This window comes from Salmo salar, chromosome ssa02 (genome assembly GCF_905237065.1).
Source record: "Salmo salar chromosome ssa02, Ssal_v3.1, whole genome shotgun sequence".
Taxonomy (NCBI): domain Eukaryota; kingdom Metazoa; phylum Chordata; class Actinopteri; order Salmoniformes; family Salmonidae; genus Salmo; species Salmo salar.
This window is the reverse complement of record NC_059443.1, coordinates 6,225,431-6,250,516: the sequence shown is the minus strand read 5'-3', so window position 1 is coordinate 6,250,516 and position 25,086 is coordinate 6,225,431. Positions and strand designations below refer to the sequence as shown.

Here is a 25,086-nt window from a genome sequence, read left to right as displayed (position 1 = left end):
AGAAAACGCTTTATCGTAAACCTGTAGCTAGTCTTCCATAATGCGCAATTTACAGCGCGCCAAAAATAACCGGGACATCTTTCCCATAATATCCCTCCGCACAACTGAACGATATAAGAACATATCACTGATGGCCCTGGGGTAGATTTCTATAATTATAATATTTATAGCTATTCATGTGGTCATTGATATCAATACAGCATGACATAATTGGTGATTAGAAATTTATAATCACTACTTTTTATGGTGAACTATGTTTTCTTGCGTCAGTATACTGCGTGCTATCGCTTGTCTTCCAGTGACGTTTGTGGCGCCAGAAATCAAGGGTTTTGGTTGGGGAGGGTTGTGTGTTAGTGCGCGCCATAGATTACCTAGGAATGTTATTAAATAGTTTCAGTTTTGATACAATTAAGTAATCCCATATTTATGCTTTAGTACAAAAATCGGTGTAAAGTTAGGATGGTGATGCTACGCAGCAGCGGCGTGGGCGCTGAACCAGCAACTCCGAAGAGGAACCGGGTTGACTTGGATACGAGCTCCGAGTTTCTGTCGCTGAAGAGCGCATCGCAGACAAAGTCGAGTCGGCTGAAGAGAGGCCTGAATGACAGCTCCAGTAACACTGAAAACACACGAAATGTGAGGCCCTTTCAGATAGTTGACGTTATAAAATGTCACTGTAAACTCAGCTGTTGTTAGTTATCTGACAGCTGTTAGCTAACTAGCTAGCCCGACATTGATGTTGTTTATGTGCCTAGTTAACCGCATTCTATGCCAGTTGTAAGCTAACTGGAGGCTAATGTTATAAATTAGTTGGCCTGTTAGCTCCTGTCTCTAGTTTACGTACCCTATGGGGTATCGCCCATAGATGTATATATCGTGGAGTTGAGTGATCTCAGCTAGTTAGCTAGCCCCTTTAGATGGCTAGTAAGTAGCACTGACTAACAATAACTTTAATGATTGTTTCTGAATGTGGACAGGTATGTTGCCTGCTAGCTAACTTCTATAGCTAGCCAGCTGTAAGTTAGCTTACTACACTTTAAATGACTGGATTCTTATGTGAATGCAGCTGATGTTTTTGTTTTCTCCTAACATAGGGCCACTCAATGGTGAAGGAGGAGGATAGCCCTCCGAGACGAGGATCCCTGAGGACCAGGGGACAGACCGTCAAACATGAGGTGTCCTTGGCTAAAATGAATGGCCAGACAAAGTGCCCAACCAAGTCCCCTGAGAAAGAGGAGGAAACTGGTGAACACAGCACAAGGTAACTACTTATGTTTTATGCAGATAACTGCTGTTCGTTGTATGTAAAATCAGCTTCCACTCCTCTCTGTATAGTCGGTGATACACATGGCGACAGAAACATGTTTACAAACCTAAGGTATCATCACAACCCTCCATGTTTAAGTTCTCATTTTGTTGATCTCTGCAGGAAATCCCCAAGACTGCAGGGTGATGGAAAAGCCTCCGCGTCATCCAGGGAGAAGCAATCTGAAGCTGGTAACTAGATCATTTCTAGATCACATTTACATGAATCAATGCCACCTCCAACAGTACAGCGAGAAGGAGACACCATTGGGTTCATTTGTGTCAGCTACAATGTTTATCATCAAGTTAATTAAAACATAACCTTCTTCCAGATGCTACTGATGAAGTTGAGGAAGAAGAGGCCTCTACTCTGAAGACCCAGTTTGTTCTGCGTCCCAGGGAGGAGGACAGCTCTGTGAGACGCAGCTCCAGGATCACCAGATACAAGCGCAACTCCAGGAACCAGTCTGTACTCTATAACCGCCTCATCACCAAGTAAGAACATGTCCATCAGCAGGCATCGTACATCAGGGGAGGCCAACCCTCCTAGCTACCCATCTACCACAGGGTTTTCCCTTCAGACCTAATCTAGCACCGGGGCAGGAGAAATCACCTGCAGGCCCAGTAACTCTCGTGGAGGAGGGTTGGGCCACCACTGTGGACGTTTTCTTGTCAGTCTGGGTTGCATGTTTATAACGGCAAAGTTGATAACGGCTAGCGGTAACGGTGAAATTAAACAGTCCCTGTTTTTTTTTTTACTTCTATTCGTAAAGTACAGCTGAGGCAGTGCTGCAGAAGATGGATGACATGCAGAAAATGCGTCGCCGGTTAAGAAGCAGGGATACTACAGAGGAGGTAAACTTTATTAATGCTACAGGTTCATAGCTTTATAATAGATTTTGTTAAATGTCACCATGATGTCCCCCAATGATATTTTTCCCTTTATTTTAGGACCTTGTAATCTACGCTGGGGCCAAGAGGAAAAGGACTTCTGAAAGAACCGATGAAGGAAGTGAAGACCCTCAAGAGAATGAAAATGAAGTGACCTCCAGTGAAGAGGAGAATGATGAGGAAGAGGGAGGCAAAAATAATCAGGCAGATGACGAAGACGACGACGATGATGACGACCGTAATGAAGATGAGGAGGAGGATGATGACCATGATGAAGATGACAACCAGAAACGTTATGATTTCAGGCAGAGGAAAGCTGCTGTTCGCTACCAGGCACCTCGAGAGGGTTAGATCTTTTCTGTTCAAACTATTTGCATCTTTTATTTAACTGAAGTCTGCATACTTCTAGCCATCAGCACCTCTGCATGGACTCTACATTTACTGTCACGCTTTAGTAGTTATTATTCCCATAACTTGTCCTTCGACTCATTTCTCATGGTTGACCTTTTATTTCCCACAGAGCCCAAGACAAAGGCCATCTTCTTCAAGACTTCAAGACACTTGTCCCCATCCAGGCGGAGGTATAGATTCAGCTCTACTGGTCCGAGAAGCCCTTACAACATAAGGAGAGGCAACAGGTCTGTAGGCTAAAGAACCTAGTACCTACTACCTTCCATGTCTCACTTATCAAGTTTAGTTTAACATTGTTTCCTAACTATTACAACAAATCACAATTCATTCCTAAGTTCTACTTCCTTGTGCTTCTGATTTCTGGCATCCACAGGAGTGTGTCTGATAGGTAAGTTATTGCCAGTGTGTGTTAGATGTGTGGTGACGTCAGGGTTTGTGTCATGGCTGGGTTCTTGGTCATTGAGCTGCATGGTGATGATTTGTGTGCATTACGTTGTCTGTATTAGTCAGTGACGTTACTGACCTCAGGCTCTGCCATACTCCTTTCTTTACCATGTAGAAGAAGACATGCCATCCACAGTAGTGACTCCACCTCCTCGTCCTCCTCCTCTTCCTCCTCCTCCTCTGATGATGACAAGTTCCAGAGGAGGAGGAGGAAGAGCAGGAACAGATCGGGGAATAGATGTCTTCCCATGAATCTGCTGAAAGAGGATGTCCTGGGAATCCACAAGGACAGGATGAAGATTGGAGCTAGTCTAGCTGACGTTGACCCCATGCAGATAGACCAGACAGTAAGTCTAGCTGATGTTGACCCCATGCAGGTAGACCAGACAGTAGGTCTAGCTGACGTTGACCCCATGCAGATAGACCAGACAGTAAGTCTAGCTGACGTTGACCCCGTGCAGGTAGACCAGACAGTAAGTCTAGCTGACGTTGACCCCGTGCAGATAGACCAGACAGTAAGTCTAGCTGACGTTGACCCCATGCAGGTAGACCAGACAGTAGGTCTAGCTGACGTTGACCCCATGCAGATAGACCAGACAGTAAGTCTAGCTGACGTTGACCCCATGCAGATAGACCAGACAGTAAGTCTAGCTGACGTTGACCCCATGCAGATAGACCAGACAGTAGGTCTAGCTGACGTTGACCCCATGCAGGTAGACCAGACAGTAAGTCTAGCTGATGTTGACCCCATGCAGGTAGACCAGACAGTACGTCTAGCTGACGTTGACCCCATGCAGGTAGACCAGACAGTAAGTCTAGCTGATGTTGACCCCGTGCAGATAGACCAGACAGTAAGTCTAGCTGACGTTGACCCCATGCAGGTAGACCAGACAGTAGGTCTAGCTGATGTTGACCCCATGCAGGTAGACCAGACAGTAGGTCTAGCTGATGTTGACCCCGTGCAGGTAGACCAGACAGTAGGTCTAGCTGACGTTGACCCCATGCAGGTAGACCAGACAGTAAGTCTAGCTGACGTTGACCCCATGCAGGTAGACCAGACAGTAAGTCTAGCTGATGTTGACCCCATGCAGGTAGACCAGACAGTAAGTCTAGCTGATGTTGACCCCGTGCAGGTAGACCAGACAGTAAGTCTAGCTGATGTTGACCCCATGCAGGTAGACCAGACAGTAGGTCTAGCTGACGTTGACCCCATGCAGGTAGACCAGACAGTAGGTCTAGCTGATGTTGACCCCGTGCAGGTAGACCAGACAGTAGGTCTAGCTGACGTTGACCCCGTGCAGGTAGACCAGACAGTAAGTCTAGCTGACGTTGACCCCATGCAGATAGACCAGACAGTAAGTCTAGCTGATGTTGACCCCATGCAGATAGACCAGACAGTAAGTCTAGCTGATGTTGACCCCATGCAGATAGACCAGACAGTAAGTCTAGCTGATGTTGACCCCGTGCAGATAGACCAGACAGTAGGTCTAGCTGATGTTGACCCCATGCAGATAGACCAGACAGTAAGTCTGACTAGTAACAGTAAGGAGGAAACCTTAAGGAGCTCTCTCCAGTCCATACCTGCACCAGTCATATGTTAAGTCTGTGAGGGGGAATGAAGGAGGGAAGGATAGATAACTGGGACAGCCCCGGACAACATTGTCCAACATTGAAATGGTGTAATGTTGTTTTCTAGGTGCGTTTTGACAGCATTGGGGGACTGACCAGACACATCTCTGCCCTGAAAGAGATGGTGGTCTTCCCTCTGCTTTACCCAGAGGTGTTTGAGAGGTTCAAGATCCAACCACCAAGGTAGCTAGAAGAAATGTTTAGAAAGTCATCCATACTATTATGGTGGAATGATCTAGGATCTGTTGTTGCTCTTCATGCTGTAGATTCTTACTGTGTGTGTGTAGGGGCTGTTTGTTCTACGGACCTCCTGGAACAGGGAAGACTCTAGTGGCCAGAGCGTTGGCTAACGAGTGCAGTCAGGGAGAGAGGAAGGTCTCTTTCTTCATGAGAAAGGGAGCAGACTGCCTCAGCAAGTGGGTGGGAGAGTCCGAACGGCAGCTACGTCTTCTCTTCGACCAGGTCATTACCTACCATTATTCTCCATGGAAGTTGGCTTCTGGTTCTGAAATATATTGTATTCCACTTATTGTTCCAGGATGTTGAAACCGAGATGAATTGGAGGAGGAAATACTAAAACATTTTATTTATTTTTTTCATATCTTTTAGGCGTATCAGATGCGGCCATCGATTATATTCTTTGATGAGGTTGATGGGTTGGCTCCCGTCCGCTCCAGCAGACAAGACCAGATACACAGGTCAGACACTGTTAATCATTGGAACAAACCGATTTCAATACAAACATTATTGCTTCTCGTTTAGCTATTTGGTAGCTTTTGTTTAGTACGTCTTCGTACAGTGGGAATAATGTTCTGTATGTGTTTCCATCTCAGCTCCATCGTGTCCACTCTCCTTGCCCTGATGGATGGGTTAGACAGCAGAGGAGAGGTTGTTGTGATAGGAGCTACTAACCGTCTGGACTCTATAGACCCAGCTCTCAGGCGACCTGGACGCTTCGACCGAGAGTTCCTCTTTGGCCTGCCTGACAGAGAGGTGAGACAAGGGTCTTAGTGACCACGGGTGTAATCATTAGTGCACACTGTAGCAAACAGTTTTGCAATGAAAACAAGGTTTCTATTGGACAAATTAAGGTAGGTCCCTCTCTCCCATCATTACTTTAAGACATGACATGAAGGTCAGTCTATCTGGAAAATGTCAAGAACTTTGAACGTTTCTTCAAATGCAGTCGCAAAAACCATCAAGCACTATGATGAAACTAGCTGTTATGAGGACCGCCACAGGAATGGAAGACCCAGAGTTGCCTCTGCTGCAGAGGATACGTTCATTAGAGTTACCAGCCTCAAGAATCAGCAATTAACTGCACCTCAGATTGCAGCCTAAATAAATGCTTCACCGAGTTCAAGCAACAGACACATCTCAACATCAACTGTTCAGAGGAGACTGTATAAATCAGGCCTTCATGGTCAAATTGCTGCAAAGAAACCACTACTAAAGGACACCAACAAGAAGAGACTTGCTTTGGCCAAGAAACACGAGCAATGAACATTAGACTGTTGGAAATCTGTCCTTTGGTCTGATGATTCCAAATTTGTGAGACGCAGAGTAAGTAAACGGATGATCTCCGCATGTGTGGTTCCCACCGTGAAGCATGGAGGAGGAGGTGTGGGGGTGCTTTGCTGGTGACACTGTCTGTGATTTATTTTGAATTCAAGGCACACTTAACCAGCATGTCTACCACAGCATTCTGCAGCGATACGCCATCCCATCTGGTTTGGGCTTAGTGGGACTGTCATTTTGTTTTTCAACAGGGCAATGACTATTTGACCAAAAAGGAGAGTGATGGAGTGCTGCATCAGATTACCTGGCCTCCACAATCGCCCGACCTCAACCCAATTGAGATGGTTTGGGATGAGTTGGACCGCAGAGTGAAGGAAAAGCAGCCACCAAGTGCTCAGCATATGTGAGAATGCCTTCAAGACTGTTGGAAAAGCATTCCAGGTGAAGCTGGTTGAGAGAATGCCAAGAGTGTGCAAAGCTGTCAAGGCAAAATGTGTCTACTTTGAAGAATCTCAAATATAAAATGTTTTGATTTAACTTTTTTTTTTTTACTTTTTGGTTACTACATGATTCCATGTGTTATTTCATAGTTTTGATGTCTTCACTATTATTCTACAATGTAGAAAATAGTACAAATAAAGAAAAACCCTTGCATGAGTAGGTGTGTCCAAACTTTTGACTGGTACTCTATGTGTGAGATGTAAACAGGTAACATTACTTTGTTCTACTAAGATGAGGGTCTTTTTTTCATGTAGGAGGATTGTTTTTTGGAAACATTCATATTTGACATAAATGGTCTTGTTTTTGTCCACTGCAGGCTCGGAAGGATATTCTGCAGATCCACACCAGACAGTGGACTCCCCAGCCATCAGCCTCTTTCCTGGAGGAACTGGCAGACAAGTGTGTTGGTATGTTTTCTTTTAATCCCTCCTCTCCCAAACCAACCTAGAATTGTTAAAAGATTACACATTCTTTCAAACGCCATTTTTACATTCCAATCTGTTAAATATTCCACTAGTTTTCGGAGGCTCACTGAAAGTGTTGTGTGTAATCACAACATGTAGATGATGCTCTCTTGTGTTGTCACACTGTTTCCCAACGTCCCCCTGCTGTGTCTCCTAGGTTACTGCGGTGCTGACATGAAGGCGGTATGTGCTGAGGCGGCTCTGTGTGCCCTGAGGAGACGCTACCCTCAGATTTACTCCTCGTCCCAGAAGCTGGTTTTAGATGTGGCATCGATCTCCATCGGCAGCAGGGACTTCCTGTCAGCCATGAGGAAGACAGTCCCAGCCTCCCAGAGAGCTGTGTCGTCCCCAGCCAAGGCTCTGACTCCTGTAGTCCAGCCACTGCTTGGTGCAGCCTTACAGACTGTACTGGGTACAGTTAGCAGGCTGTTCCCACATGCAGAACAGGGGCTCAAGAGAGACAAGCGAGACAACGGTGGGTCAACTGGGACAAGAGAATCTCTATTTTTTTTCTCTCATGTGAACTGTCTTCATTGTCGAGATTTTTTTAGTCCACAGGGCCGTGATAAGTAGGGGGCAATGTTTTAAAATTGGGAGGTACTACCAGAACTCCTCTCTAATTAGTTTTTTGTTGCCAAAGGTTTTGCCACAGTGTGCCCTAATAAACATGACCCAGATTTGGTATGCCCTCCTGCCTGTTGTATAAGAATGGGTATGTTGTCTTGTGTTCTTGAATGTCATACTTGGTTGTCATGTTCTAAGATGTTTTACCACTTGTCTTCAGGTGTCCTCCCAGCTGGTGTTTTAGATGCTGATCTCCTGCACAGTGAAGAGGAGGACTCCTCTGTCTGCATCAACGGTCTCTCTCACAAGGCCAAGGCAGCTGGGGGCTTCCTGCATTTCAGCAGGTGAGTAACAGGTTGTCCAACGCACAGAAATCCTTATCCCAAATTTGTCTTTCTCCCACTCCTCCCTGAAGTGTGCACTGGACATCTTAGAAATCTGTGTGGGGACTGAAGTGTACACTTGATGAGAAAGGGGGAGAATGGGTATTGAGCTCCGGTCTTGTAAAGTATTTTTCTCTCTGTTCTCCCAGGAGCGTGCTGAACCAGCCCACATCGTACCGTCCCAGGCTGCTGCTGGCGGGGCGTCCTGGGTCAGGTCAGAGCAGTCACCTGGCCCCTGCTGTGCTCCATGCCCTGGAGAAGTTCACAGTTTACACCCTGGACATGGCCGTGCTGTTCGGGCGTCAGCACCACCTCTCCTGAGGAGGCCTGCGCTCAGGTACTGTACTCCCCCTTGGATCACACCCTGTTATGTATAGTTCACTACTGAGCCCTGTGCCATCAGCCATGACAGACGGGTATCTTTAGTCTTTCCTTGATTCTTCACATATTTGGAGAAGGAGAGAGGAGTCAAAGAAAGACTTTTGAGATGAACCCAGAGATGGACAGTGTTGATGTCCTGTATTGATGGACAGTATTGATGTCCTGTATTGATGGACAGTTGATGTCCTGTATGTTTTGACTTGTAGATGTTCTGTGCGGAGGCATGCATGTCCATATAAACACTGTTCTGTAATGATATGTTTTGTTGTGTTGTAGATGTTCTGTGAGGCCAAGAGGACGTCCCCCAGTATCCTTTATATCCCTCACATCCAGCGGTGGTGGGACACGGTGGGGTCTGCTCTCAGAGCTACCTTCCTCAGCTTGTTACAGGACATCCCCTCATTCTCACCCATCCTGCTGCTGGCCACCTGTAATGTCCCCCACAGCAGCCTCTTCCCTGAGGTAGGTACTGTAGACAGACACACTGCCCCACAGCTCTCTAACAGGATGTAGTGAACACACCGCCCCACAGCAGTCTAACAGGATGTAGTGAACACACCGCCCCACAGCAGTCTAACAGGATGTAGTGAACACACCGCCCCACAGCAGTCTAACAGGATGTAGTGAACACACCGCCCCACAGCAGTCTAACAGGATGTAGTGAACACACCGCCCCACAGCAGTCTAACAGGATGTAGTGAACACACCGCCCCACAGCTCTCTAACAGGATGTAGTGAACACACCGCCCCACAGCAGTCTAACAGGATGTAGTGAACACACCGCCCCACAGCAGTCTAACAGGATGTAGTGAACACACCGCCCCACAGCAGTCTAACAGGATGTAGTGAACACACCGCCCCACAGCAGTCTAACAGGATGTAGTGAACACACCGCCCCTAACATCACCAATATGGCAGTGTATTTTGTCTGCTGTGTGTTATATGTGATTGTAGGATTTTGATGTTTTTAAGGACTCTTGGAAGATTAGTCCAAACGAGGACTAAAAGATCCTAATAAAATCTAATGACCAACGGGACACAAGCCCTAGAAAATGTGCCCTCGTTCCCTCCCCCTGTGGGAGAAGCTGGAGGGTTGGAGTTGGGCTTCTGAGCAGGGGATCAGTCAGAATGATCTCGTTCATTCCTATTCATCTGAACGTTATGTTCACTTGGTGACTCATCTTGGTAACCCCCCCCAATAGGTCCAGGACCTGTTCTGTGCTGAGTATGGAGAGGTGCTCCAGGTTCAGGTCCCAACCCCACAGGAGAGAAGGAACTTCTTTGATGATCTCATCCTAAACCAGGCTGCCAAAGCTCCTGCATCCAAGAAGAAAGCAGGTAAGAATGCACCATACTCAGATATTTTAGTGGAATTCTGGATAATGGTCCAAAATGGTTAAACAAGCTCAACTTCACAACTAGTAAGTATTGTGTAGGAGGTGCTGGTAATCAAGCAGTAGAAAATTAGAGGAGCACGTTCTCTGAACCAAAGCTGTCAGCACTCGTTCAGTCATGTGGTTAATCACTTACCTCCCTGTCCTCCTCCCCAGTGCTTGCAGCCCTGGAGGTGCTTCCCGTGGCTCCCCCTCTTCCCCCCGAGGATGCTGACGGAGAAGGAGCAGCAGCGATTGGAGGAGCAGGAAGAAGACACTCTCAGGGAGCTCCGCCTCTTCCTGCGTGATGTCACCAACCGCCTCTCTCAGGACAAACGCTTCAAGGCCTTCACCAAGCCCGTCGACCTGGAGGAGGTGAGACTGACCATCAATTGCTGTAAAAGTGGCTGCGTTCTAAGGGGGGGGGGGGGGGGGCTGCGTTCTGAGCCATGTATAAACATCAGATGAGGGTTAAATAAAGAGAAGAGGCCAGATGTTGTCTAAACATGGACATGGTAGAATCTCTCTCACATGGAGAATGGCTGACCTGTTGTTTTGCTGGGTAATGTCTTGTCTAGGTACCTGACTATGCTACAGTTATAGAGCAGCCCATGGACCTGTCCACTGTCCTCTCCAACATCGACACTCACAAGTACGTGACTGTGAAGGAGTTTGTACATGACGTGGATCTCATCTGGAAGAACTGTCTGGAATACAACCCTGACAAAGATCCTTCAGGTAGGAAATAGGCTATATCCAGAATTTTCACAATGTTGTATTCCTGTTCATGGGAGAATGTTTCATTTATTTCATAAATTCATGTATTAATTCAACTAGTCATTCATTACTTCATTCAGCCAACTATTAATTCATGAATCTATCCATTCATCACTTCATAATCATACTGATGACAAGTCTGTGTACTGGATGTTTTCCAGATCGTCAGATCCGCCACAGAGCCTGTGCTCTGAAGGACACTGTTCAGGCCATCGTCAAAGACGAACTGGATGAAGACTTTGAGAAGATCTGCGAGGATATCAAGGAGTCCCGCAGCACAAGAGGTCAGGTGTTATTCTATTGGTGCAGAGTCGTTCCAGAAAGATGGTTCTAGAGTAGAAATGAATTTATCTTTTCATTTGTTCAGGGACCAGTTGATCTGTTCTGCTGCTCTCTCCTTCTGGATGGATGAAAGAAGAGCGTTCCTGATAGATTTAAGTATGAACTGCCTCTCTCTTAACTTCCAGGTTGCTCCACTTCAAGGTTTGCTCCATCCTACTATCACGTTCATCCCAAGACAAGAGCAGTGGATGCCAAGAGCACCGATGCAGCAGGCCCCTCTAAAGAGTCTACCGCTGCTGCTCCCTCAGCTGTGACCACACCACGCCCTTCAGGTTAGCAAGCATCTCAATAATGTACAGACACACAATGCTACACAGGTTAGCATTTCACTACTCTGCAGACAGACTTTTGTTTCCAATAGCCCATAGAGAATGAGCTGCGGAGAGCTTTACAGATCTATCCTCTACTAATTGTAATGAGAGATGGATGATAACACCTTGTCAGTTTCTCTCACCATGTTTACACTCATCATTCAGTCATTCATAAAGGTGGTTTTTGAATTGGCTTTGATTATCTGGTCATCTACTTCTCAGCAGCTCAGAAGAAGAAGCGCAGGAAGAGCCGCTGGTGCAACGGCATCATCAGGAAAAGGTCCTCTCCTCACAATTCTAAAGACCACTCTGCTGTGGTGGAGTCTGGAGAGGAAGAGGAGAGGAGAGGGGCAGAGAGTGAGGAGGAGGGTGGTGATGCTGCAGAGTCAGGCGTGGAGGAGCTGGAGATCACTGGGGTTGAGGAGACCCCCATGGAGCAGGAGGAACCAGCCCAACAGAAGAACCAGGACAGACAGCCCATGGAGAAAGACACTAAGGACAGCCGGACCACGGAGGAGGCTAGCCAGGCTACAACGGAGGCTACCCAGCCCAGGGTGGAGGAAGCTGTGGAGGCTAGGGCTGGAGACCATAGCAGTGAGGGCACCCAGGACCCTGCAGTGGTGGTTGGAGCCCAGGAAAACCACATCTTACCAGAAGGGGGAGACAATGTATGTTATTTTGTTGTAAAATGGATGTTGCTTTTTGTATGGATGATTCTCCTGCTGAATTGATTGCATTTCTCTGTTTTCAACTTCTTCCTCATTCACCCAGGGGCAGGCGTCCACTACAGACAAAACTGAGCCTCAGAGAGTGGAAGTGGAGGAAGAGAATACCACAGGTTTGCAGCCTCCCTTCCCACAATGACCCCCCCAACTCTATCTGTTGTTTTTAAGTGAACTTTGTTGAATTGTACATTCACTCCTCCCCTCTTGTCAGAAGTAGGAGTGAGGCGTGTGACGCAGCGCTTGAAGTACCAGGGGATGCAGCAGGTGATGGCTGTTGACCAGGAGTTACTGGACCAGAAGACAAAGCCCCCTGTGGTGGATCACAACAAACTAAAGGTAACAGATTATCACTGCAGCTGGTCCAGGGTTGGGTCGTCGCCCGAGCCTCCTAATGGATTTGAGGTTGTTGACTGATCCTAGATCTGTGGTTAAGGCAACTAGCCAGTGGCAGTCTATTGGAATTGTCATGCGAAGCCATGTTTTGGCTTGACAATGACAGCAATAGAGTTGGCAAGAGCACAAACGGATCTGGAATCAGACGGAGGCACCTTCTTCCTTCAGTCAAAGATGGAGGATATAAGACCTCAGTGCTGAGCTGGTTTTCTGGTCCTTCATTTCAGGAGATGCTTCAGAGAGCGGTGTCTAAGACTGAGGGATATGAGGTCTATCAACTGGAGAAGCTATACGCCTTGTTATGTCAGAGTATCTACAGACACCGCAAAGACTACGACAAGACTGCCCTGCTGAAGGTTTGTCATTCTATACATTCTAATTTGTACTATGTATTTCTTTTATTTTTAAGTGAACTTATGAAACATATCGTTGAGCAATGCCCCATAAATTGAGTTTTTCTATGTTTTCTAATGTTTTCTTATTCTCTTTCCAGGAAATGGAAAATGAAATTGAAGATTTTTCATAATGAGTTTTATACAATAAAGATGTAGCTAGTCATGGATTGCTCGTAGTATTCCCCATTGTCTAAATGTATAAAGAACAAGTCTAGAACTATATTTTGATAGAAATATACAGATGTGTATTTCCTAACAACTTGTATACTGGTGCTTTTATTTAATTAAAGTGTTTTTTTTACAAGTATTTGTTCTTGTGTCTTGTTATACCATAAAGGCAAGACGACATTGTGATGTGTTAATTTGGTTGAAAAATATCTATTACCAGTAACTTCCTTGTTTATAGCGGAATACAAACTGAGCATGGTGCAGCCTCAGGTGATGTTTTCTTTGTCGTCAGACGGTAACGATAAATACTGTATACATACAACGTCAGGACCGTCACTTTTTAAATGCTTGTATTGGTTGATAGACATTTTATTTGAAGCAACATTTCTCCATGCGTGCGTGACATGTCGCCTATGAATGACGTCAAGACGTATCGCATTAACGTGATGACGCCGCTTAATCATTAACTGCCATTAAAAAAACACAGTGTGATATAATTTGATGGACAAATGGCTTGCTTGAGGTGACTAATGTAGTGGCTAAATGCCTTTTTGAATACGTCTGTAAAGGGATATCAGTCGGGAAAAGAACTGTTGCAGCGAAAATGTTACATGTTTTCATCTGCAGACAGCGGTGAACTGGACTCTCCTGCCTCCGAGCAAAACTACTGCAGTCCGGCAGAGAGCTCGGGCTGAACTGTAGAGGTAGGCTAGCTAACATTAGACGAGAACCTAAGACAAATTGCGGGGGGCAGGAGAGCCTGCGCAGAAGCCACCTCTTGTCCTGGTAAGTAAACGCAAACTCAGCTGCTGTACTGCCTACTGTGGTGGCTAGCTAGCTGCAGTATTTGGCTTCCAGCCGCAATGTCTATCCCAGGTGTAAACTGGCTGGCTAGATGCAGAAATGGAAGCTAGGTTAGTTAGCTAGATCTGGATAGCTAGCAATCTAATAAGATTATGAATTTGCTATAGTCACACTGGATAGCAATAGTTTTTTTTCTACATAAACAAATGGCATTAAGAGCAATTGGATCCAAACGTATTGTAAATGACTAGCTGCTACAAACTAGACAGTAGCTACAAACAAGTTGCACTGGTGTGCAGAAATAATCATTGTAATGGGTTTCACATTCAAAAGGTGGTAGATATAGTTAGGACACGTTTCAACTTCACTGTAATTACTGTACAACGAACGTGCTATTACCATTATGCAGTAATCCATACAGATTGTAGCTGTTCAAGTGAAGCTATATTGGATGGAACCTGTCAAATACATATTTTTTATTTCAGTCCACAGATGAAAATATTGGAGGTTTTAGTATGTGAATCAAACCATCACTAGCGGAAGGTCAAATCCATTCCAGACACATCTCTTTAAACAAAGTTATCTTGGAGGATAGCCTACCTACACCATGGCAAGCAGGAGGAAGTCAACAACACCTTGCATGGTCCTGCCTTCTTCTAACGTGATGGAGGAGCAGGATGCAGACATGCAGGTGGGGGAGGGGAAGGATGGAGCTGAGAGCGCTGCAGAGGGACTTACAGACACCGCTGTGGTCTCCACTGACCCAGAGACAGGTGGGGAAGGGTTTTATTCATCTTCAACATGTTGCTCACATCGTTTTCTTGAAATGTTAATCACCTGTCTCGATCTTGACTGGCTGCATCACCGCTTGGTATGGCAACTGCTTGGCATCCAACCGCAAGGCGCTACAGAGGGTAGTGCGTACGTTCCGTTACATCATTGGGGCCGAGCTCATGCCATCCAGGACCTTTATACCAGGCGGTGTCAGAGGAAAGCCCTAAAAATTGTCAGACTCCAGCCACCCAAGTCATAGACTGTTCTTTCTGCTTCCGCACGGCAAGTCTGGAACCAACAGGACCCTGAACAGCTTCTACCCCCAAGCCATAAAACTGTTAACCAATAGCTAGCTACCTGGACTAACTATCTGCATTGACCCTTTTTGCACTCTCAAGTCATCACATATACTGCTGCTACTGTTTATTATCTATCTTGTTGCCTAGTCTCTTTGTCCCTACCTATATGTACATATCTGCCTCAATTACATCGTACCCCTGCACATCGACTCGGTGCTGGTACCCCTTGTATATAGCCTAGTTATCTTTACTCAGTGGATATATTCCTTGTGTTATTCTTTTCCTTTTCTCTTATCTTTCTCTCTGCATTGTTGGGAACGGCCCGTAAGTAAGCAGTCTACACCTGTTGTTTACCACGCATGTGACAAAGTGTTATTTTTGTTCTGTAGTCACTAAACAGGAGAAAAGCTTTTGAAACCTATATGAAACGCCCATATTGACCTACTGTTTCAAAACGTTTTGCTATGGTGTGCTCTACTCCTGAAAATGACCCTTGTTCTCTGATGTAGTTAAACTAACATAGCTGGGCAATTTCCTTTTCAGAGCACGACATCAGTCATTCAAGCGGAGAGGACGGTGCCACCTGCACAGGAGTGAAACGCAGCAACCAACCAACCCTGGAGCAGACGCTCAGTGACCTTCTCTCGGATGGGGGTTACACACAGCATGAGACGGAAGAGAGCGATGACCCCGCCTCAGCTGGCATCTCACTCAGCAAAACCCCCATCATGAAAATGAGGGGTAAATGGGAACCGAAGAGGATCGCCGTGTCTCTGAAAGCAGCCGAGGAGAGCGACGGGATGGGAGAGAGTGAAGGGGAGCAGGAGCCTATCGAAGCACCTCTGGGGCTGGGTTCCCTCACTCCTGTAGAGAAGATGAGCCCACATTACACTGAGTCCATGAAACACAGTGTTCTCCTGAACATTCCCAATACGATGTCATCAGAACAGAAGAAATCTTCTGTCCTCAGCGCCAATATGTCTGGACTCCAGCTCCCCCCTGGTCTGGCCCAGGTCCTCTCAGCTCTGCAGGCCCAGCAGGTCATCATATTTTCAAATTCTTTGAAATTGTAAATTGTATAAAACAAATCACCTTTCACTGCTGTTGATACTATGTAATGTTACTGATAAATAAGTGACTAAAACCTCTCTCTCTGCTCTTGCTCTCTACCCTCTCTCTTGCATCCTCTTTCTCCCTCCCTCCCCACAGAGCGCCCAAGCCCAGCTCCTCATCCCCGTCAGCAGTATCCCCTCATACAACCAATCCATGGATACCAACACAGTCCTGGTCAACACCTACAAGAAATTCCCCTACCCTTCAGTATCAGAGATCTTGGGTCTGTCGGCTCAGACCAAATTCAGTGAGGAACAGATAAAGATCTGGTTCTCTGCCCAGCGTCTGAAGCACGGGGTCAGCTGGACACCTGAGGAGGTGCTTTTTCTGTTAGATTCATGTTTGTCTTATACCAGAGTAAAAATTTTTGGGGGACATAGTGTTTTTAATTGTGCTTTTTTAAACATATTTTCACTCATTGAATATATATGTTTTAATTGTTGTCGCTCTGTTGAAGGGGGCGCTTGCAAGTATGCATTTTATTGTTCCATTTACATTGCGTCTATCCTGTGCATATGACAAATAAACTTTGATTTGAGGTGGAGGAGGCTAGGAGAAAGCAGTTCAACGGGACTGTGCACACGGTGCCTCAGACCATCACTGTTATCCCGGCCCACCAGCTCTCTGCTGCGACCAACGGCCTGCAGTCTATCCTCCAGACCTGTCAGATAGTAGGCCAGCCAGGCCTGGTTTTTACACAGGTTGGTACTTATTGATGACATTGTGGATGATGTAATATTTTCTGTTTATAGTTTCTCAACTCAATATGTCTTGTCAGTTGTTGTAATATTGTGGAGTGAGTGAAACTTTTGTAAACTCTGAACAGGTTGGCACGCCTGTGACCACACCCATCACCTTGACAGTAGCAGGGATGCCAAGCCACAGCCAGATCCCCAAGATGTCCTCCCACCAGACCAGCCCAGCGGTCAGTGAGATGAAGAGAGCCACCACTGTCCAGCCTCCCTCCCTGACCCCACAGGAGAACTCGGCCCTCAGCGCCGACCACTTTGGAATGCGGCCCAAGAAGTCCAAGGAGCAGCTGGCGGAGCTGAAAGCCAGCTACCTGAAGAACCACTTCGCCAGCGACGTGGAGATCGCCAGGCTCATGACGCTGACCGGCCTCACAAAAAGGGGAGATCAAGAAGTGGTTCAGCGACACGCGCTACAACCAGCGCAACTCCAAGAACAGCAACATCATCGTGTTCCATGACAGCCAGAGTCCCAGGGGTCACAGCAGCGGCACCACCATCGTCATTGACTCCAGCGACGAGACCCCTCAGTCTCCACCGCCCACACCATCCGTCAAAGAGAAAGAGCCACGCCCCAAGACCTGGAACTCCTTCCCAGACTTCACATTGCAGAAGTTCAAGGAGAAGACACCAGAGCAGCTGGTGGTTCTTGAGGAGAGTTACCAGAAGGGAAGCACTCCGTCTGACGACGAACTGACCCGGCTGAGGACGGAGACCAAGCTGACCCGGAGAGAGATCGACGCCTGGTTCACAGAGAAGAGGAAGGTAGTGGAGGCAGAGTCACCTGAGCTGAGAGCAGAGCGGATGGAGAGCGAGGCCACCTCGTCTAGAAAAGGATCCCAGACCCCTCCGGGTGGCCGGCGGCCAAACAGGGGGGACAAGAACATTGGAAAGAAAACCCCTGAGCAGCTCCACGTCCTGAAGAGTGCCTTTGTCCGTACCCAGTGGCCCTCCACAGAGGAATATGACAAGCTGGCAGAGGAGAGTGGGCTGCCCAGGGTCTACGTTGTCAACTGGTTCGGAGATACCCGGTACTCCTTCAAGAACGGCAACCTCAAGTGGTTCTTCCACTACCAGAGCGGCAATGTAGAGGGACTGAACGGCAACAAAAACAGGAAGAGGAGGATACGTAACCGAGGCTGGGGGAGGTCTCGGAGCAGGAAGGCCAAGAGGTCAACCAGCACGGAGAAGTCACCACCACTGCCCATCATCAAGTTGAAGTCTGGGAAAGACATTCTGAAGGAGTATTACCTGAAGCACAAGTTGTTGAATGAGCAGGACCTGGATGAGCTTGTGACCAAGTCTAGTATGGGATACGAGCAGGTGAGAGAGTGGTTCGCTGAGATACACAAGAGGGAAGATATGGGTGCTGATCCGTTTGGGGATGCTGAGGTAAACGTGGACCAGCAGGAAGAGGAAGCGTTGCTGGGTGAGAATGAGATGGCACCTGAAGAGCAGGATGACACCGTGGTGGGTGAGGAAGATGAGGAGGAGGAGGAGGATGACGACACTGATGAAAGTGATTCTTGGGAGCCCTCTCAGGGTGCCAGAAAAACTCAGTCAGAGTAGTGAAGGACAGCTGGGCTGTGTTCGTTAGGCACCAAATGGACTGAAACAGGGAGGGACTACATGGAATTGTTCAAGTAGAAATGCCATTTTTGCTTTCTGTTGCAAAACATTTTGGTATGGTGTGCCCAAATGAACACAACGTTGGATTTAGTCAAACAGCACAAACACATTTCGCTTTCTCTTACGTGTTTTAAAGGGTACTGTCTGAATGCAAGACTGAGCGATAATATCCCACCAATACAAACACAAACAATATGTGCACCTTTTTACAGTGCTAGTGTGGCGCCATTAGTCAATCTAGTCAAGAATTACATATTACAGTACTTTAAATATTAATTGGTCAGACATTAAAATGCTGAAATTCAATTGATAATACAATATTTGATATGATGATAATTCATGGAAAATTGACATTTGTTAATCTACAGTATTCGGCACAGTTATTTATGTGCAATTAAGAGGTCCTTTTTTTAATGGCTAATGTCTCTCGTGTATATATCCCTATTATTATAGAGATTACAAAGTACTGTAAGTACATTCATGGAATGAATGCAATGAATCACGTGAAATCAGATTATATTATGGGTTCCCATTGAAATTGATTGGAGGAACTGCGGTGCCAAAGTTAACTATTGAATGTGGACTCCTGTACTATGAAAGACTTAGAAACCAAGGGACTCGAGAGTAGGAGTGCTGATCTAGGATCAGTTTAGCCTTTTAGATTCTGAGTCCATAGACCAACTCATGAGCTCGTGTGAATCCTTAAAGAGATGGGTGGGGCTAAGGCTTAAGAGGGTGTGAACAAATTCGAGCTCTCTGGCAAGTGTGGAAAAAAAACCTTAAGGCTTTTTCTCAAAACTGGTTATACAAGAATAGCAATTTTTAAAGCTACATAGCTTTCTCCAACTGTAGTGTATAATATACCATTACGAAGCTCTGAGTCTGTACTTTTGTACAATGTAAAAGATTACATATGTACTCTAAGATGCTTTATGAACACGGGCCTGAAGGCCCAGTATGTACAGTAGCAGTCAGAAGTTTGGACACCTACTCATTCCAGGGTTTTTCTTTATTTTGACTATTTTTTACATTGTAGAATAATAGTGATGACATCAAAACTATGAAATAACACATGGAATCATGTAGTATCCAAAAAAGTGTTATATATTTTTATTTTAGATTCTTGAAAATAGTTGCCTTGATGACTGCTTTGAACGTTTCTTCAAGTGCAGTTGCAAAAACCATTAAGTGCTATGATGAAACTAGCTCTCATGAGGATTGCCACAGGAAAGGAAGACTCAGTTACCTCTGGTGCAGAGGATAAGTTTATTTGCGTTAACTGCACTTCAGATTGCAGCCCAAATAAATGTTTTACCGAGTTCAAGTAACAGACGCATCTCAACATCAACTGTTCAGAGGAGACTGTATAAATCAGGCCTTCATGGTCGAATTGCTGCAAAGAAACCGTTACTAAAGCACACCAATAAGAAAAAGAGACTTGCTCGTGTTTCCTGGCGCAAGCAATGGACATTAGACCGGTGGAAATCTGTCCTTTGGTGTGTAGGCCAAATTTGAGATTTTGGTTCCAACCGCCGTGTCTTTGTGAGATGCAGAGTAGGTGAATGGATGATCTCTGCATGTGTAGTTCCCACTGTGAAGCATGGAGGAGGAGGTGTGGGGGTGCTTAGCTGGTGACACTGTCTGTGATTTATTTAGAATTCAAGGCACACTTAACTAGCCTGGCTACCACAGCATTCTGCAGCGATACGCCATCCCATCTGGTTTGTTCTTAGTGGGACTATCATTTGTTTTTCTACAGGACAATGACCCAACACACCTCCAGGCTGTGTAAGGGCTATTTGACCGAGAAGGAGACTGATGGAGTGCTGCATCAGATGATCTGGCCTCCAGAATCACCCGACCTCAACCCAATTGAGATGGTTTGGGATAAGTTCGACTGCAGAGTGAAGGGAAAGCAGCCTACAAGTGCTCAGCATATGTGGGAACTACTTCAAGACTGTTGGAAAAGCATTCCTCATGAAGCTGGTTGAGAGACTACCAAGAGAGTGCAAAGCTGTCAAGGCAAAAGGTGGCTACTTTGAAGAATCTCAAATATAACATATAATTTGATTTGTTTAACACTTTTTTTTGTTGTTGGTTACTACATGATTCCATATGTGTTATTTCATAGTTTTGTCTTCACTATTATTCTACAATGTAGAAAATAGTACAAATAAAGAAAAACCCTTGAAGGAGTGGGTGTGGCCAAACTTTTGACTGGGACTGTATACTGTGGTGTCTCTGAAGGAAACTGACAGTGTAGCACTTATAATTGTGCACTTTGCCCACTACTGTATTAAAGACATGCTCCGGAACTTTTGCGACTACCAAGTATTTTTTTAAACCGCCTGCTTTGGACTGGATGTGTCAGTGTTCAGACCCCCCCGCAAGGTCTCTGTGTTCTATGCCAGTGATGTGAGGTAGTACACAATTTAGCTGAATGCTACTTTCAGAACTACTGGCTAAAATGTATACAAAAGTACCGGAGAATCTCTTTAACATGTTCTTGTGGCGGAAAACAACTTTGATTAGGCACCTTATATCCCTTCTACCCTTTAATGGCTTTAAGAGACCAAATCTCTTTCTATATGAGCTCCTTTTGAACGCTGTAAAACTAAGTATTTTGCCTTGTATTGTCCTCCTCTGAAATGATTATATTTTCAAGAGGATGCACCTTATTGACTTGCCCCTCCTTGTGGATCAATTCTAAAGTTGGGTGTTGATATGACACAAATGAAAATCAATGGACTGTATGTGGCCTATTGCTTCCAGCACAACCAACTGGCACAATGTGGGTCCCTATTTCAATCATGTGAAACTCTGGTGACTTGGAAACGTGTATCGTGAGTTTGAATTATGTATAAAGTTTATTGTTTTTAAGACTGCAGTACTTGTATGTATGAAGACTAGTGTTGGAGGACTTGATACAGGGCTGTTTTTGAACAAGTGTTTTTCTAATGTATGTTCAGATGCATGTTTGTATTGTTTTGCATTTATTTTGAAAACGTTTGCAGACTATGCTCTCCCCAACTGTCATTTAAATGACAGGTTTTGACATTAGTAGAACCAAGACATTTGTTTCTTACCTGTAAGCCATGTCCTATATGCTCTGGTCACTGGGTTCCATGCTCATCATAAACATTTCAAATTGGGCTGCATGTTATGCTGTGAAATCGTTAACGTTTTCATGCAGGAACAGTTATTTGTACCATAGTTAAGGTAGAAGATGCATTTGAATTTTGAGATCCATATAGTGCATGAAATAATCACCTGACTGCAGATGAGACAGCATTATGTGCTTGTATTAGAAAAGTTGTTTTTAATGGTTTTATAATCTTTATTTATGATTAATCCTGTCTCAACTTCAACTAATAGCTTGTATGGCGTTTTACTGTTAATGTGTAAAAATATATTTTTTGCCCGGTGGCTCTTTGCCTTCTTCAGTTGGCAACTCTCAATGTATCCACGTTACTCTTTTTTTGTACAGTAGACGTGACATTGTGACCATAGTACATGACTGTTTTTATCCTAGTACAATAATTCTTACCTGTCTGTCCTCTTTGCTATTTCTCAATATTTAGAAAGGTGCTTGTTTAGTACTAATACCCAACAGTTGAATACGTAACTTTAATACATGCTTAACAGTTTTCCTATTAGATTGTGCACACAATCTTTTAACCTGTCTTTTTAATATACTATTCTGCTAGCTACAGCTATAATGGATAATGTCAGTCAGTCTCCTTTCTCCTACTGTATTTATTAAGTTATCTATGAGAAGAATGTTTGGTTTCTGGATATGTCGAGGTGCTTTGGGAAAATTGAGTTTATTTGCAAACATTATGGTAAACCAAGGAATTTTTAATGTTGAGACAGAGTAGCCTTGGAGCTGAAAACTCAGTGGAAAAAGCTTTAGTCCCCTGAGCCATAGACTTTGCAATGCTTTTTAATTGAAATCAAACTGTTTTTTGAGGCTGTGGCTTGATTTAGACAAATATATATTTTATAGTTGTTTTGAGGACAAAATACAATACATTTGGACGAAAAGGCGTGTATTTTGGTGTCTTTATAAAATATTTACCTTCAAAATATGACTGGAGTTTCTCTTATAGAAAATAGAGCATTTCATTGAAGAAAGTAAAGCGTCTGTCATTGGAACATATCACCCCGGAACACATTCTATTTTTTTCTGTTTCCCAACGGTCATATTAGCTTGTAACACTGCGCACGTTGACGTTTGTTTTGTTTTTTAGTGTCGGTAAAATTTGAATTCACTGTCATCGTTTGAAATGGAGATTTTCGGTAGCACCTTTGACGATTCGGTGTTAGAGGAATCAAGAGCGAAGCCAACTGTTGTTGCACTGTCGTCTTACAATGCAAAGTTCTGTGAAGCAGAGGTGAGTTAACTCGCTACCCAACGTTAAGTAGCATCATTTTTTTTGCTAGCATTGCAATGTATGGATATTTTGAACTATGTCTATTTCAACAGTGGTTTTGGGAGAGCATCGACACAGAGGACATTTTGGAGAAGCAAAAGATCTTCAAATTTCGAGCTGATATGGCGTACAGGCGAAAGAACTTCCAGGTATTGACCCCTCTTCCCTTGAGTAATTTAGTTACACATTGTCTATCATATCCATCTAGTATCCAAATGCGTTTCTCATCTGTTAACTATATCCATTTCCCCAGGAAGCTTTAAACGCCTACACTACCTGCCTTTCCTATATCCCTGACGGCAACCTGACCATTAGGCGGGACATAATGGAGGGAATGGCAAGGTGCTGTTGTCACCTGGGGAAGAGAGTGGAGGCCCTGGAGATCACAGAAACACTTGTAAGAACCGTTGCTGTTGAGTGAGTCTTATCTTTATACATTGTAACATAATATGGTTTTTATTATACATTAATAATACAGAATACCTAGTCTTGTTGTCCAACCAGCTCTTGTCTGTGGTTACAGTATACCAGGTAGTAAAATGTTTGTTTTGAAATTCATTCCATGGCCAGAAAAATGAAGCCTCCAACACCTGTCACCTCACGGGTCTACTTCATCTGACTGCGAACGTCCACGAGCGCTTCGGAGACCTCAGGAGCCAGGTCACTTGTCTGCAGCAGCTGTGTTCTCTCCACCCCTACCACCAGTGGCACTGGATGAAGCTGGCACAAAGCTACCTTCATCTCCTTCAGTCTCTGTCATCACCCTCAGGCTCCAGTCCTCTTCAACGGGGAGATGACTCTCAGACTGAGGAGCAACTGAAGGAAGAGCGGGACGGCGTTTGGCTCAAGGCCTGCATGTGTTTTGTCCGGGCCAGGTAAATAATCAGTGAGAGACAAGCAGAGATTCTATATGGAATACCATGGCTACAAGCTTGTTGGGCAGTCTTTAGGACTGGTTTCCCAAACACATATTTAGATTCTCCATTGAAAGTGCATCTTAGTGCAGTTTAAAGGCTTACTTTACCTCTGGGAAATTGGCCCTTGGCTTAAAGCAGAGAGCATATTTACACATTCATCCTAAATGTCACTGTTTAGCACAGTCTTTGTCTTGTGAAGATGGTTGTTTGACTGTATTATGTTGCCTTGCCAGACTCGTCCTCAGGGCATTAAAGGGCCAACAGTCATCCTTTGTTCTCCAGAACAGTGAGAGAGCCCTACAGAAGGCTGATGAGGCTCTACGGTGTCTGGAACCGAAAGACACCACACTACAGCTAGTCTCTGAGGTGAGACCGGTTAGAGACACAGTACATAGACTACTGTTCTCACATGGTGTCTATTCATCAAATTATCTTCTGGTATGTTTAAATTAAAGGCTTGCTGGCACCAAGATGTCATGGTTTTGCTTTTAGATGTATTACAATTGACGATGCACATGTTCTGAAAAGGTAAGAGGGTACGCTTCTGACCAGATTGATCATGCATCGTTATTGATTTGCCCTTCAGGTGATGTCAGAAGATGTAATTCCAGAGAGGATGAGAGAGGACAACCAGGATGGAGAGAGCTTGGCAGGTCTCTCTCTGAAGGACTTTGAAGACAGGTGGTGGAACAGACTGGTACAGACAGGAGTACTGAAGAAGGATGGACCTAAACTACCCTCTGTAAAGACCTAACTAGGCTACACATTTTGATGAATGGATTTATTTTTTTACTTCTGCGTGTAACAATGTGGTGACCGCCTTATGAAATTAAATAATGTCTAAATGTCACACTTCAATCTACAGTAAAGTTGAATTAGATAATTGCTGTATTGAATTTCAAAGTAGAACCATTTGTAAAAAGTGTGAGGTTGGACACATTTTAGAAAACTACTGATTTGCCATTCTGCATTACCTCGCGCTCGACAGTGTATGGATCAGAAGGTATGTTAAGAGGCCCGGCCCTTGGCTAAGAAGCGTAGCACACATCACTAGGCTGTCACTTAGGGTGGTTCTATCAGGGTGGATGGGTCTGTGACATGTTGTTTTGACTCCATTGAATTAACATGTACTGAAACACAAAGCTCTCAGCCTGGAGGCAGACAATTATCATCCTTATGAGATAATGATGTGATTGAAGTACTACTCCTGTACTCCAGGCATCAAGCAAAGGAAAACAGGCACATTTACGCAGTTACTTGCCCATTTTCAGTTGAGAACATAATTGACCTCACAGGGTGTACTGTCAAATTTCAGTATGATGCCATTTCAGTTATTTAGGAACAGTAAACCACTGGCCAGTCTTGAGAAGTGGGTGTCTGTCCAACAATCCGG

At 45.0% G+C, this 25,086-nt stretch overlaps 1 protein-coding gene and 2 pseudogenes across 2 annotated transcripts; all 3 read left to right on the top strand.

Annotated features, from left to right (window-relative positions):
• Positions 1-304: 304 nt before the first annotated feature.
• LOC106594870 (ATPase family AAA domain-containing protein 2-like) lies at positions 305-13,114 on the top strand (annotated as a pseudogene). The gene is made up of 28 exons (XR_006759613.1): positions 305-636; positions 1,095-1,261; positions 1,430-1,497; positions 1,638-1,800; positions 2,079-2,160; positions 2,257-2,542; positions 2,717-2,834; positions 2,981-2,995; positions 3,167-3,398; positions 4,748-4,863; positions 4,968-5,142; positions 5,290-5,378; positions 5,514-5,673; positions 7,016-7,106; positions 7,321-7,638; positions 7,948-8,071; positions 8,260-8,447; positions 8,768-8,953; positions 9,694-9,829; positions 10,042-10,239; positions 10,443-10,602; positions 10,803-10,925; positions 11,109-11,255; positions 11,517-11,962; positions 12,066-12,132; positions 12,231-12,355; positions 12,640-12,768; positions 12,906-13,114. The product of XR_006759613.1 is annotated as an ATPase family AAA domain-containing protein 2-like (transcript).
• Positions 13,115-13,363: 249 nt separating this feature from the next.
• LOC106594904 (zinc fingers and homeoboxes protein 1-like) lies at positions 13,364-19,435 on the top strand (annotated as a pseudogene).
• Positions 19,436-22,548: 3,113 nt separating this feature from the next.
• Positions 22,549-24,543, top strand: LOC106595611 (uncharacterized protein C8orf76). The gene is made up of 6 exons (XM_045696747.1): positions 22,549-22,737; positions 22,830-22,925; positions 23,030-23,173; positions 23,347-23,651; positions 23,927-24,059; positions 24,280-24,543. The coding sequence occupies exons 1-6, from the start codon at positions 22,630-22,632 to the stop codon at positions 24,445-24,447; spliced, it is 954 nt and encodes a 317-aa protein (XP_045552703.1). The 5' UTR covers positions 22,549-22,629; the 3' UTR covers positions 24,448-24,543.
• Positions 24,544-25,086: the final 543 nt, after the last annotated feature.

Coding starts and splice junctions, on each gene's coding strand:
- LOC106595611 (XM_045696747.1), top strand. CDS start 22,630: ATGGAGATTTTCGGTAGCACCTTTGACGATTCGGTGTTAGAGGAATCA. Junction 22,926..23,029: donor ACAGGCGAAAGAACTTCCAG/GTATTGACCCCT, acceptor CCATTTCCCCAG/GAAGCTTTAAACGCCTACAC. Junction 23,174..23,346: donor TGGAGATCACAGAAACACTT/GTAAGAACCGTT, acceptor TTCCATGGCCAG/AAAAATGAAGCCTCCAACAC.